This window comes from Anser anser (genome assembly GCF_964211835.1).
Source record: "Anser anser genome assembly, chromosome: 2".
Taxonomy (NCBI): domain Eukaryota; kingdom Metazoa; phylum Chordata; class Aves; order Anseriformes; family Anatidae; genus Anser; species Anser anser.
Window position 1 is genome coordinate 2,462,994 of NC_139721.1, and position 12,169 is coordinate 2,475,162.

General features: G+C 47.5%; 1 protein-coding gene across 4 annotated transcripts in view; it reads right to left on the reverse strand.

Moving 5' to 3' along the window:
• ADGRB1 (adhesion G protein-coupled receptor B1) overlaps positions 1 to 12,169 on the reverse strand; it is a 259,845-nt gene that overhangs the window by 128,869 nt on the left and 118,807 nt on the right. For all 4 annotated transcript variants that reach the window (XM_083825567.1, XM_083825569.1, XM_083825568.1 and 1 more), the window contains 4 exons: positions 10,709 to 10,816; positions 5,693 to 5,857; positions 3,981 to 4,145; positions 335 to 499 (listed from right to left, as the gene is read on the reverse strand). In XM_083825567.1, coding sequence (XP_083681693.1) covers positions 335 to 499; positions 3,981 to 4,145; positions 5,693 to 5,857; positions 10,709 to 10,816 — 603 coding nt within the window. The remainder of the gene's footprint in view (positions 1 to 334; positions 500 to 3,980; positions 4,146 to 5,692; positions 5,858 to 10,708; positions 10,817 to 12,169) is intronic.

Here is a 12,169-nt window from a genome sequence, read left to right on the forward strand (position 1 = left end):
ATATTGGTCCTGATTAATCTTGACGACTTCTAGATATCTAAGCCTTGTTTTCAGGCAAGAATATTTCTCACACCAGCTGACCCAATTAGTCAGAAAGACATGTTCTCTATGGATAATTACTCACCTGTCTGGGGTCTCCTGGAGCATTTGCCAGCTATAGATTTTGGGTTGCATGGTCTGTAGGTATGATCCACAGCCTCCTTATTACTGCATCGCTGGTGAAAACTATGCAACATTTCCCCAGGGTAAACTGGAGGGGGGGGTTATAAAAGCCTACCTGGGACTGCAGAGAAGGATGACCTGAGAAAGGGAGGAAAAGTCGTTGTCCACTGACCTGGGCATTGGCGTAGGAAGCAGTCCCTGGTCTCCACCCAGTGCCCTTGGCATTCGGCTCCCCCGTAGGAGGGCCCATTGCACTCCCTCGTCCGCTGCTGGGTGCCGTTGGAGCAGGAGGCTGAGCAAGAGCTCCAGCTCGACCACTCGTTCCAATTGCCGTCCACTGAGTGGCCCAAAGAGAGAAAACAAAGCGGAATGTGAAAATCGCTCCCTCTGGAAGGAGGCACGTACAAGAGTCTCTGGCCTGTGCCTGCAAGGGACTGAGGCAGGGGAGGACAAACTCACAGAGAGTGTAAGAGGGAGAGGATCATCAAGAAAAAGCTCAAGCAAGAGTGACAATGGCAATGTCTTGGGACCCTCTGCAACCTCTGGCTGGTATGTAATGTCCTGCCAGGATGCAAGCACCATAACACAATGATTTTTATGTTCATAACACCAGAAAAGTTGACATTATTGATATTACATATTCCAATATAAAACTCCAAACTATTAATATTGCCAGTGACAACATAACCTTAAAATAGAGAGCGTGGATCATATTTTCACTGAAAATTTTGAAGGAATCCATCTGTTACCAGAACATTTGGACCAGATGATCTTGGAGGCCTTTTCCAACCTTAATGATTCTATGGTTTTATGGTTCTATTTCCCATTTTGGTCAATCTACTTTTTGAGGGAACCCGTTTTTCACCATGACTAGTCCAAAGCAGTGCATGAGTCTGGTTCCTCAAGCACCCAAATGCTCTGTTTTGCAGAGGAAGCCCTTCAAGCACAAGCTCAAATCACACTGTTATTGAAAGGAATTCACTCTGCCAGCCAGGAAATTCTCAGAACAAAGGTGTGCTCCAACAGAAGACCACAAGCAGAGTGCACGTGTGTGGTCAATGCCCTTCTGTCACAGCTGAATTAACACTGACAGGCTTGATGTATCTCTACACAGCAACATCTCTGATAATTAAATAGGAAAAGGAGGAAAAAGAGAGGTTATGATAGGGACAGGTTTGGAAAGAAACATGAATACATCCTATTAGTGTGGTACGGTGTGAGGCATTCCCAAGTGTGGCACTCACACTCTAATTGGTCCCTGATCATCAGATCTATCACCCAGTCTGCTATTCCTGGAGCACTTTTTCTCATTAGCAGTGGTCATCATGCTCTGTTTAGCTCTCATTAACTGTTAGCTCTCACTCAGAAAAAAAAAAAACACAACTGAATCACAGGAAAGTCTGAATTCTGGCTTGCATCACATTGCTGTAGATTGCAGCTTGTTTTCTTTCACTTTGTTTATCAGACCAAGAAAAATATATGCAGCCTAGTCCCCTGTGTCATCTGCAAGGCTCTGCACGGCCCCAAATAATCCCCTTTGCAGTTGAGTGGCTCTGTCTTCAAGCACGTGAGAAAATGTCAAAATATCCAAATGAGCAACTGTTAACTCAGATGGTATCACGTGAACTCAGAAGGTCAGAAAATCAGGCACAAAGGTACTTCCAAAAAGTGCCCATTTTTAGCAATCCAAACTTGATGCTTTCATCATGCATAATTCAAATTACTGTGTCAACGCTTATCAGCCCCAAAGAGGGAAAATGCAAGAGGTGATGGCTGGTGGTTGATTCCTCTCTGCAAGTGATCCCAAAACCCATAGAGTAGGTCCTACCAGGTGTAAATGAGTTCCTTAGACTGGAGGAAGTGCTGCTGGTTGCCATGAACTGACAGTGCTTGCCCATCACCACTGGTCACCGATATTCGAAAGGTGGTACTGCAATTCCCAAAGTAAATATTGTTTTTACCAAAAAAAAAAAAAAAGTTCTGTTTTCCATATCCTACCATGATGGTGGTGGTTGGAATCCTACCACCACTGTGAGCTTTTGGAGATGGGAAAATGGATAAGAGCCAAATCCATAAATTGCTCATTCACTGGGAGAGAGCAAGCAGGACATTTCCTTTGAGATGAAAGCTCATTTATTCCTGGGCTGTAATTGTAAAAATATTTTAAAAATGGGGAAGTCGAGATGGCTGTGTTGTATTTCTAGCCACGTGCACTGACGTAAGGACGTCTCTTGGGAAAGATACTGGGGGATCTCCATCATAAACCCATCAAAGACCATTCACTGCTGTCACCATACCGCACAACGAGTCCATCAAAGAAGTTCCTTGGAGCCTGCTTTGTGCAGCCTGCGCAGACACTGCCATTGTCTTCCCCCTTATTTCTTTTCCTCCGAAGAACTTGGGACTCAGCCGGCGATATCTGCTGCTCCGGAGGAACAAAAGCTCTGTTGTCCCTGAGCAAAGCGTTTTTATCGGCTGCAGTAATAAATCCTCCGAGCGGGGCGGGAAGGAGCGATACGGATGTCTGGCGTGTCGAGCACTGAGCAGCGCCCATTGTTGTGCTTCAATGAGTCCCCCAGCGCTGCACTCATTTGGCACGGCAAAGCCACTGATTGCCTTTGTGGCATTAATTAGAGCTGAAGTTTTTCTGTTGGGCTGCCTGTCTTTCCTCCCCCCCCCGCCCTGTTTTTTTTGAGACAGCGTATCCACATATTTATTTGCATTTAAATTAATTATGGCTCAACATTAACTCAGGATATGCTTTATTACCCAAGCAATGCCAGGTCTGACTTCTTCAATTTGTCTTTTTATGACAGAGCCAATTTGATGCCTGGGATATCCTTATTCTGAGGAGAGCCTTCTGGACGGCAGCCAGGAATCCAAGGATAGTTACTTGGGGTGAAATCCGGGTGGAAAATGCCAGGAGGTTTCTCACAAATGTTTTCACAAAGTTCTCATCACTCCCACAGTCCCTCTCCTCCTCCGGGGACATCATAATTTCTCATAATGATTCTCATTAAACCTGAAAAGTGCCAGTTGACATTATTCTGGGAGAGGGGAGGCGTGCTAGGGAGCTCCCTTGTGTTCTGATTGCGTCCACCAGGAAACCCCGAGCTAAATTAACGGAGGCTCTGTGGTAAACCCAGGGCCTCTCTGGTTCAGGGGAGGGAAACCACAGGAGCACAATTGGGTTTCCAGTGAGCAGAAACCATTTTATCTTGAGGTTTCTTTCTGGTGTCTCAAACAGAAAATCAGAGAGAGGCGTTTGGAAGTAAAATTTAGGTGACGGGTAAAAGTTCATAAAAGTATGAAAAATACATCAGGGAATGCTCTCAGGGGTCTTTTAGTTCATCTCGCTGCCCAAGGCAGGATCCAGTACAGAGAGAACTTGAACAGACAATGAAATCCAGGCAGGCATGCAACTAGTAGGAAAAGCACTTAATCCTGCACATCAAGCCTAGCTGGGCACCACGGTTTCAAACCATCCACTGGGGATAATAAACGAGAAATGTGAGATGTTCGTGGAAATGTTAGAGATAACTGAGCCAGTCCAGATCCATCCCACGTAATGTGTCCTTAGTAAGTTACTACACAGGACAAATCCAAACCTAAAACAGCTGAATATCCCCAGAAGGTGCCTCTTGGTTGCTCTTCCAATGTCTCTTTTCCATATAGATGATCTTTTTTGGAACAGATCAATCCGTGTGATACTTCAGCTGGGACTGACAGCTACAGAGCTTTCATTGACCCACCTGTGGGCATCTTTGGGGGCCAGGAGACCTGCTGGAGGGAAGGCTTCGAATCTCTAACTGCCTTACCTGGGCAAAGTGCGATGTTGCAGAACTTCGTTTGCTTCTCCGGGCCCTCGCAGGGGTTCCCACCAAACTGCGGGGGCTTGCACGTGCGGGTCCGGTCCCTGTACCCTCTCCCACAAGTGGAAGAGCACAGGCTCCACGGAGACCACTCGTCCCAGGTGCCGTGCACTGCAACCAAAGCAGAAGAAGTAAGTTTCCTTTCCAAAGGAGGTCTGGAGAAGTGAGTGAGCCAACTGAGCACAGCATCTCCCCCCTCCCAGAATGAGCAGCCTGTGAGAAGCCAGTGTGGGAAGGCCAAGAACAAACCAGCCTGAAATCTGCAAGAGGAACATGGTGTAATTTTTTTGTGATTTGGTATTGACAAAGAGTATCTTTTACTTTCCATCCCACTTGAAATAAATTGAAATGCGTTTTTAATTCAACACATTTTTCAGACTGTTGAACCAAGGGAAAGGGCATTTTTTTTGGAGGAAAAGATGCAATTAGCTAGAGAGGAACAACAACAAAAACCAGAAAAATCACTCTTTGGAAAGCAGCATTGCCATCATTTTCTTACTTCTCGCCATTTTTTCCCTCACTCAACATTTTTTCTCATTGAATCTTCACAGGCTACAGCATTTTCAAGCTCTCAGAAAAGCTGTAGCCTATTTTATAATTTCTATCATATACAGTGACACTGCAGGGACAAAGCTCAGGAGGCTTGGAGGAACAGGATAGAAGTGGGATGTGCAGCAATGCTCCAACACTGCTCAGACCATCACCGACAACTCCAAGAATTAGACTTCTAAAGCCTCCTAATCTATATTAACATAATCTTCTCCAAGATAATCTAATCTAATCTGGCCAGTTTATTTATGGAAGGTTAGTCACTGTAATCTCTGGAGGCCAAATGTTACAAGGATGTACTGATCTCTCTTAAGGGACTTCAGGACTTCACCCTTCCAGCTTTATCTGGAGAAGCTAACACAAAATCTCTAATGCTTCAGAAAAAAAAAAATGCAGTCATGCAGTCACTTTTACAGTCCTCTATTGGTTGTTAACTGATCCACCAGCCTCAAGAAAGGGAGGTTTAAACCTAATGTTTTGTGATTGTCATCAGGCACCTTGCATGATAAGAGATAACTAGAGCAGAAAATTCAGCATGGGAACCAGCTCTGTGGTTTTGTCCTTGTAAGATTGGGTTGAACAATGATGTCTCTGGTCAGGAGTTGTGAATAACACACTTGAATTAACAGCACAGTTCTTCAAAATAATATCCAGGCTCCCAGATTGTGCTTTATCATCAAAATTTTGGAAGAAGAGATATAAAAGCAGAGAGGGATGGCTCAATACATGAACATACCGACAGCTGAGTTTTTCATGCTGACTTTGCAATGGTGTACCTTGTGTTAGCAACCGAAAGTGTCATCTGTCACTGCTTTTTCCCAGTCTGCCTTATGCTTGGAAACACCCCCCAAGGGCACAGGCCTTTCAGATATATTGTGCTCATTGCATTTAAATAGCATGGAGTTGTCTGTAACATACAGAACAAGTGTCCATCTAATGGGGATTTGGTCTATTAAGGGTCTCTCTATGAGACTAGAAGTGTTAAAAGGGAAAGAAGGGGAAAAAATCTCCTTCTAAGAAGGTATCATGAAGGAGATGTCATGGGTTGTCAGTACTCCCTGAGCCTCCCTTCCCCTCCTGCCCATGGGTGCATGGAGCACTCAGCCCACCTGGGCACACAGCAGAGTTGTTGCACTGCCTCTGCTCCCGGAGAGGACCGCTGCACTGAGTGCTGTAGGAAGACGACACGCAGAACCTGGTCCTGGTCTGCCAGCCCTCCCCGCAGGTGGTCGAACACACGCTCCACGGGGACCACTCCTCCGCCGCGGGGTCACCTGTTGGGGTTGGAGCAGAAGGTGAGGACGGGGCATCCTTCGTCCCTGGATCTCTGGGGCTGTGCTTTGCAAGTGGCACTTTGCCAGCAGCTAAAAATCTGGGGATTTGTGGAAAGTGTTCTACGTGTAGGGGGCAAGGGGATTGGTGAGAAGGGTTTTTTTGGGGGGAGGGATGCTTCTTAGTGTTGTAACACACACACACAAAGGGAATGACACTGAGGAAGAAACAGTGGTTGGATAGGGAAGGTACGTATGTCCATAAACAGAGCAGGCATAAGGATCCAGCTCCTTTCCCTGTCTTCTCTTGGCAGAGGGGGAACAGATAAAATAGCAAAATAAAATCAGCTGAAGCAATCCCACAGAGCTTTCTCTTGTTGTCTCCTTCACCTGTGGCGAAGATCTGCTTTGAGCATCTGACTGTTCCTGTACACCTATACCAAGTGCTTCCCTGTTGGGGCAGTGTTGGGAAGACAGGTAAGAGCATCCCACTGAAAAAACGATGGAGGTGGAAAGGACTGAGACATATTCCCTCAATCACTGATATCCCTGGACCCATATGGTCCAACCAGTAGAGTGTCTCCCAAGTCACAACATCCAGAAAAGTCACGAGAATGTGTTGTAGGACAACATGTGTGAAAGGACAAATTTTCCTTTTTTTTTTTTTTTTTCATAAGCACTAATCTAGCTTTGGGAAAATACCTTTCTCCCCTAGACGAAAAGAAAAGCTTGCTCTGTTTCATTTAATTAAAGTCTCCATTGTTTGTTTTTTAGATTTTTAATGGGTTACCAACAATTACACATGATAAACTTCGAACATAACATTTGGTATGTATAGCACACGGGCATATGGCACAGGTAAACACCAAGAGGACATCTTTGAGGATGCATTAAAGAGGGGCATGTCCTTGTAGTAACAAGTTCTTAAGATCATCAGACCACACCATGTCACATCATAACCAGATGCATCTGGCAGACCACGGATGAAAGACATAGGACTATGGCACTTGGTGCAGCATGACTTCAGGGTCTGTACGTGCTCATGGCACAGCCTGAGCTGCACCCAGCACTTGGACGTGTGTCCAGCACCACCACCCCATTCCCAAAGACAGCTGGACACCTGATGCTGTATTAGACTGACCAGCTGCAACATGGAGCATGAAAGACAGACAGATAGTGGGCTGCCAGAGCTTGAGATCTTGTCCTGCTTGCAGGGTTAAAAAACAGCTAAGTGTACATATAGGAACTGATGGGATCTGTAGGGGTTGGAGACTATCAAACTGTCCAAAACGACCCCACCTGCCCTAAAGCTGTGTATGTTTGACTTTTTCCCCGAGGTGATGTATTTATTCACCAGTGTCTTATGGGGAGTTGTCTGCACATAATTAAATTTTATGCAGGAATTCAAGTATCTGTGGCTCTTATCAGTCTGCTCATTGGACTCAGAAAGAGGGAAAGGTAAGGATGAGGCTTTCTCTACTTCATCTGTCCTGTCCTAATGATTTTTGTGAGCTCCTTCTTTCATAATATGGCTTCCTACGAACAAGATCAGGGACAAGGAAAAAGGGACCTTGCTTTCCCCTTCTGATCTGTGCACCACCTGCCTCCCTTGCTGCCCATGCAAGGGAGGGACACTGGATGTAACCGTGTTCATTAAGCCAAAGTTGCTCAATACTGTTTCATTTTGCATTTTGTTCCATTAATCTACCCAACTGGTTCCAGTCAGGGAAACATTGCAAACATTGGTCTTTCTCTGGAATCTGTAGGAGACTGTGTGTTTTCAGGCCTTGGGCTTCAAGAAAGCAATGCTCTTACACCAAATTTCTCATATAATAGATCTCCTGGTATACAGAGATCTGCATTTTCATGGTAATTTGATTAACTTTCTAGTAAGGAACTTGTCAGATAATCTTGTGATACTCTGAGTTGACCACCAACATGTTATCTTTTAGTACCATCACATTTTGGTTCAGCATCTGCCATCCAGGGTGGCCCAGACTCCAGAAGATCCCTCTTTGTCACACAAAGTCCAACCATCCCTGCTACCTAGCCCACTTGGATGCTGCATGGACACGAGGTCTTTGCAGTGTTTGGAAAACCAGCCAACGTCCTCCATCAGCCTTTCAGCAACCCCCCTTTACTGGACCCCACAACGTAAAGTCCCTCAGCAGCAGAGGGCTGGCTTTGTTGCTTGTTAAAGGCTGCCAGTCTGTGCTCAAAAGTCTTTCTGCAAGGTCAGAGGTGGGACAGAGGAAGTCTGAAGAGACGTGGTGGCTTCCTCCATCAGTAGCTCATGGCTTGCCATCCCACCACCTCCCCAGTCAGACCTGGCTCTGGTTTCGTAAGCTCCGTGTCCAGACAAGAGTTAGTGTCACTAGATGACTGAATGGCATCTCTGACCCAAATTCCACCTAGTCTCCCACCTTCCCCTTCTTTGTATTTTTTCTTTCCCCTTTCACCATACAAACAGGTATTTATAGAGGCTAATCTCAATTATCATCTCCCACATTGCACCAATCCTGGTATTTTCAATCCATAATGTAGTTTATTTTCCAAGTGCTGGTTACTCCTTTGGGTTTGCTATGGATTTATATAAATCTACACTATGTCCAGACTCCTCAAGCCCTGAAGAGATACAACTGCATTTCAAACCATGCCAGACCCAGTTCTGAGAGGTTTTCAGAATGTCTTGGCACCAGGAAAAGCCCTCCATTCTCCTCCCAAGAGAAACAGAAATAATGATCACCACCGAAACTGTGGATGAGAAGATTTTCTGCACTCCTGCAGCACCCCTCCTGCAGCTGGAGAGGGCCCAGATGGCGTCGCAGAAGAAGACACGCTGGGCATTGCTCCATGGAGCTGTAGCACTGCCATCCAGGATCCTTTCCAGCACCTGGCCAGCCCTGTGAGGAACTGATCTGTCTTTACGGAGAGCTCAGCTGGCTGCGGGGTCCCCATCAGCGCCTGCAGCTCCTCCTGACACTTCCTCACTCAGCATTAATTGAGCGGCACACGGCTGTCATCCCTCCGCCAGGATCCCTTGATTTTTGGCACGTCCCGCCTCTCTGACATCTCGCCACGTGCTGCCTCCTCCGTGTTCACATCCTGCCCTTGGCAAAACCTTCCTGGAAGCGGCGCGAGGGCTGGGATGGGCGGGATGGGGCCAGGGACCTGCTGGGCTGGATCTCGCTCTTGTGGCTTCATATTTCATGTTTTGCCAGGTCTTACATGGATGTGAAATCACTTATACTCGACAAACTGTGTTAACTGCTAGGGAAGCCTTGTGTTTTGCTTGTATCCCCAGCCCGAGACTCCCCCTACATCCCCCTCTGGGCTGTATCCTCTGCGTGGTGTTTACAGCTCCTCCATCCCGATCTTCTTGACCACCCTGGCTGCAGTTGGTGTTCCCGGGACAGTGGCAGAAGTGTGGCAAGCTCATTGCAGGACAGCCCACTGCTTCCCAGGTGCACATCCCAGCCCAGGCTGCTCCCAGGGGTACCCCTCAGCCCAGGTCAGCTTTGCTGCTGCAGTGGCTATGATGGCAGGGATGTAACAGAGATGTTCCCCAAGCCCAGGTGCAGCTGCATGACAGGAAGAAATGCCAAGTTATAAACCTGGTGGCCAGGCTACAAGCTGGAACAAAGCACCAGGGAAGAACCTGAGACCAGGTAGAGCAGGAACAATAGGGAAATCCCAAGACTTGCCTTGGAGTTCCTGCCCTTCGCCCCACATTTAGACCATTCCCCAGGTAGCAGCAGTACCAACACCCCCCCTTCCCTGTAACCTTTTGACAGCAGCCAGTGCTCCTGCAGGCCACGGAGCTGCTACCAACAGAGGGAGCAGACTCAGTGCAGGGTAGCAAGGAGATTCAGACCATCCCCACAACCCCAGCTGGTGCCTGATAACCTCCAGATCCTCTGCACCATGGTGCTGCTTCCTGATATTGCTGCTGCACAGTGGCAACATCCTGCTGAGTTGGATGGAGCACATCTGATATACACCAGAACATAACCCCCCCTCCCTTATGTTACAGCCCTGGCTCCTCAAATCATCCCTCTGAAACCTTTCTAGAGCACAAACTGTTTGCAAGCCCACTGCACAATGATTTTTAACCTGCAGCCAGGGTCAGCACATCTTGCATTGCCCAGGAGCCACGGTTCTTTGAGCTCCTGCCATGAAAGGCAGCAGTGAAGCACCAGCACAAAACATCTCCAGATTGGAGCTGGCCCATGTCCAGGTCCAGTTCATTCTCACCTTCCCACATCACACACTTTGACGTTATTAAATCTCACTCCTCTTTGATTGCAGGAGGGCGGAAGGTCCTGCTGCAGAAGCTATCAGTCCTTGCACAACACTAAAGACTTGGTGCCAGGGGAAAGCAGCCCTGCTCTCTCCCCGTTATGCCCTGCACACCTATGGTCGATGGGAAGGTATGGCATGGACTTCAGCAAAGAGGCTGTATCGCAGTAAGGTCAGCTTTGGCTTAATGAACTATGGCTGTTTAGATAGTTCAGACAAAGCAGCGACTTAGAAGTAGGCAGGGTGATGAGAAGCAGCCTGTGAGAAGCATGGTCTGGTTAGAGCTTTGCGTCTAACCCTTTCTGCCTTCTTTAATTAACGGCAGCAACACAAATCCCCTGTCGGGGCAATGGGATGGGGACGAACTGGACGGCGACTGTTTGCTCAGGGTGTGACTTGCAGGGTGAGACCACACCAACCTGGGAGGAAAAGCGTGGGTTAGGTGGGTCATTGGAACAGCGAAGCGAGTCAATGCAGGCAGCCCAGCCCAGCCGGGGGGTGCAGGGACCAGGAGGGTGCCAGCTCCAGAGGCTGTCGTGGGAGGTCAGAGCTTACCTATTTGAGGTGCAGGGTACCCGTAGTGCTGCAGTTCGTCAGTGTCCTCTCGCTTTCTGTTATCTGTGGACCTCAGCGATTGGCTTCTGGAATTATAGCGTCCATTGGCTATGGCAAGGTAATGGGTCATGTAAATACACCTTGGTTCACTCTGCAAGATCTTTCACTACAAAGGTTACACGTATAAACAACAGCGACCTGCAATGTTTGGTTGACACCACCACCTGCTTTCCAACCCCGGCACCCTTGGCCACCAGCAGTCCCCAGGGGCTGTAGCACCAAGCCAGCCTCCAAGACTTGTTCTGGCTGGCAGGTCAACCCCTTGTTTCACAGCGACACCTGGGACCATGCAGAATATGATCCCTTGTGCCTGGTGTTTAACTAACTATGGTTAATTGCTGAGGTGTCTGTGCTCTTCGTTGCACTTGTGTTTAGCCTTTTCAGATGTGCTGACAGTGAACCCCACCAACCCTGGCAGTGCTTTGAGGTCTATGGTGATGATTGGCAGCATTTTTCAGTGGAACTCTGCCTTGCAAGCAACATCTACTTAGCAATGCTCAGTAGAGTATCCAGAAACATGCTAAGTAGAGCAGGCAGGTGAGGGCAGGTGAAAAGGAAAGGGATGGCTCAAAAGGATGTCTTCTCCATTGATGCTACCCTATCACCAGCAACAAGGAGAGATGAAGGTCTGGGACCAACACAGCGGCTTATAGACCAACAGAGCTTCCATTGGGCACCTTTGCAACTCAAGTGAAAGAGCAAAGATCCTGATTATAGCACCCAGCTGCCAGTGGAGGTCTCCCACTGAAGCCCACAGTGTTGAAATCAGAAGATAAATCATGTGGAGTAAAGGCACTGAACTTCTGACGAACAGCAAACACCCTTCTTCCTTCCAAACCCACACTGCTGCCAGCTTTGCATTTGCATCCCATGTGGGATTCCTTGCTAAAGAGGAAACTCAAATTTGACTCATGTTCTCCTAGATTTTGGGCATGTGGCAACCCTGATTTACACAGACACGTGCCCTCCCTAGTAAACAGACAAGCAAGCAAGCAACAGCAACCAAATTCCACCCACCAGACCTGCCCGCTGTAAATCAGGAGAGCTCAGCTGACTCCACTGGAGTCACACAGAATAACAGAGAGCAGAACTGAATCCAAGTAATCTGTGATCTGGCAACCAGTTTGTTTCCAAACAGCAGGTACCAGACAGAGGGTCTTTTTTATTTTTTCCCAAGGAGGTAAAACAGTTAGACACCTTTTCAAGACATACAAGCTGCAAGGAGATGAAATGGTGACGAATTTGATCCTGGAACCCTGGGAAAATTAATAAAGGTTAATGAAGCTTCAGCGTGGTGGCAGGAGTCTTTGCTGTCTTCCAAAAAGGGAAAGCAGAGGAGGGAGAGGAATGATTCAGAGTTCCTGCCAGGAGCCAGACTTTATATTCAGCAGCTTGGTTCAC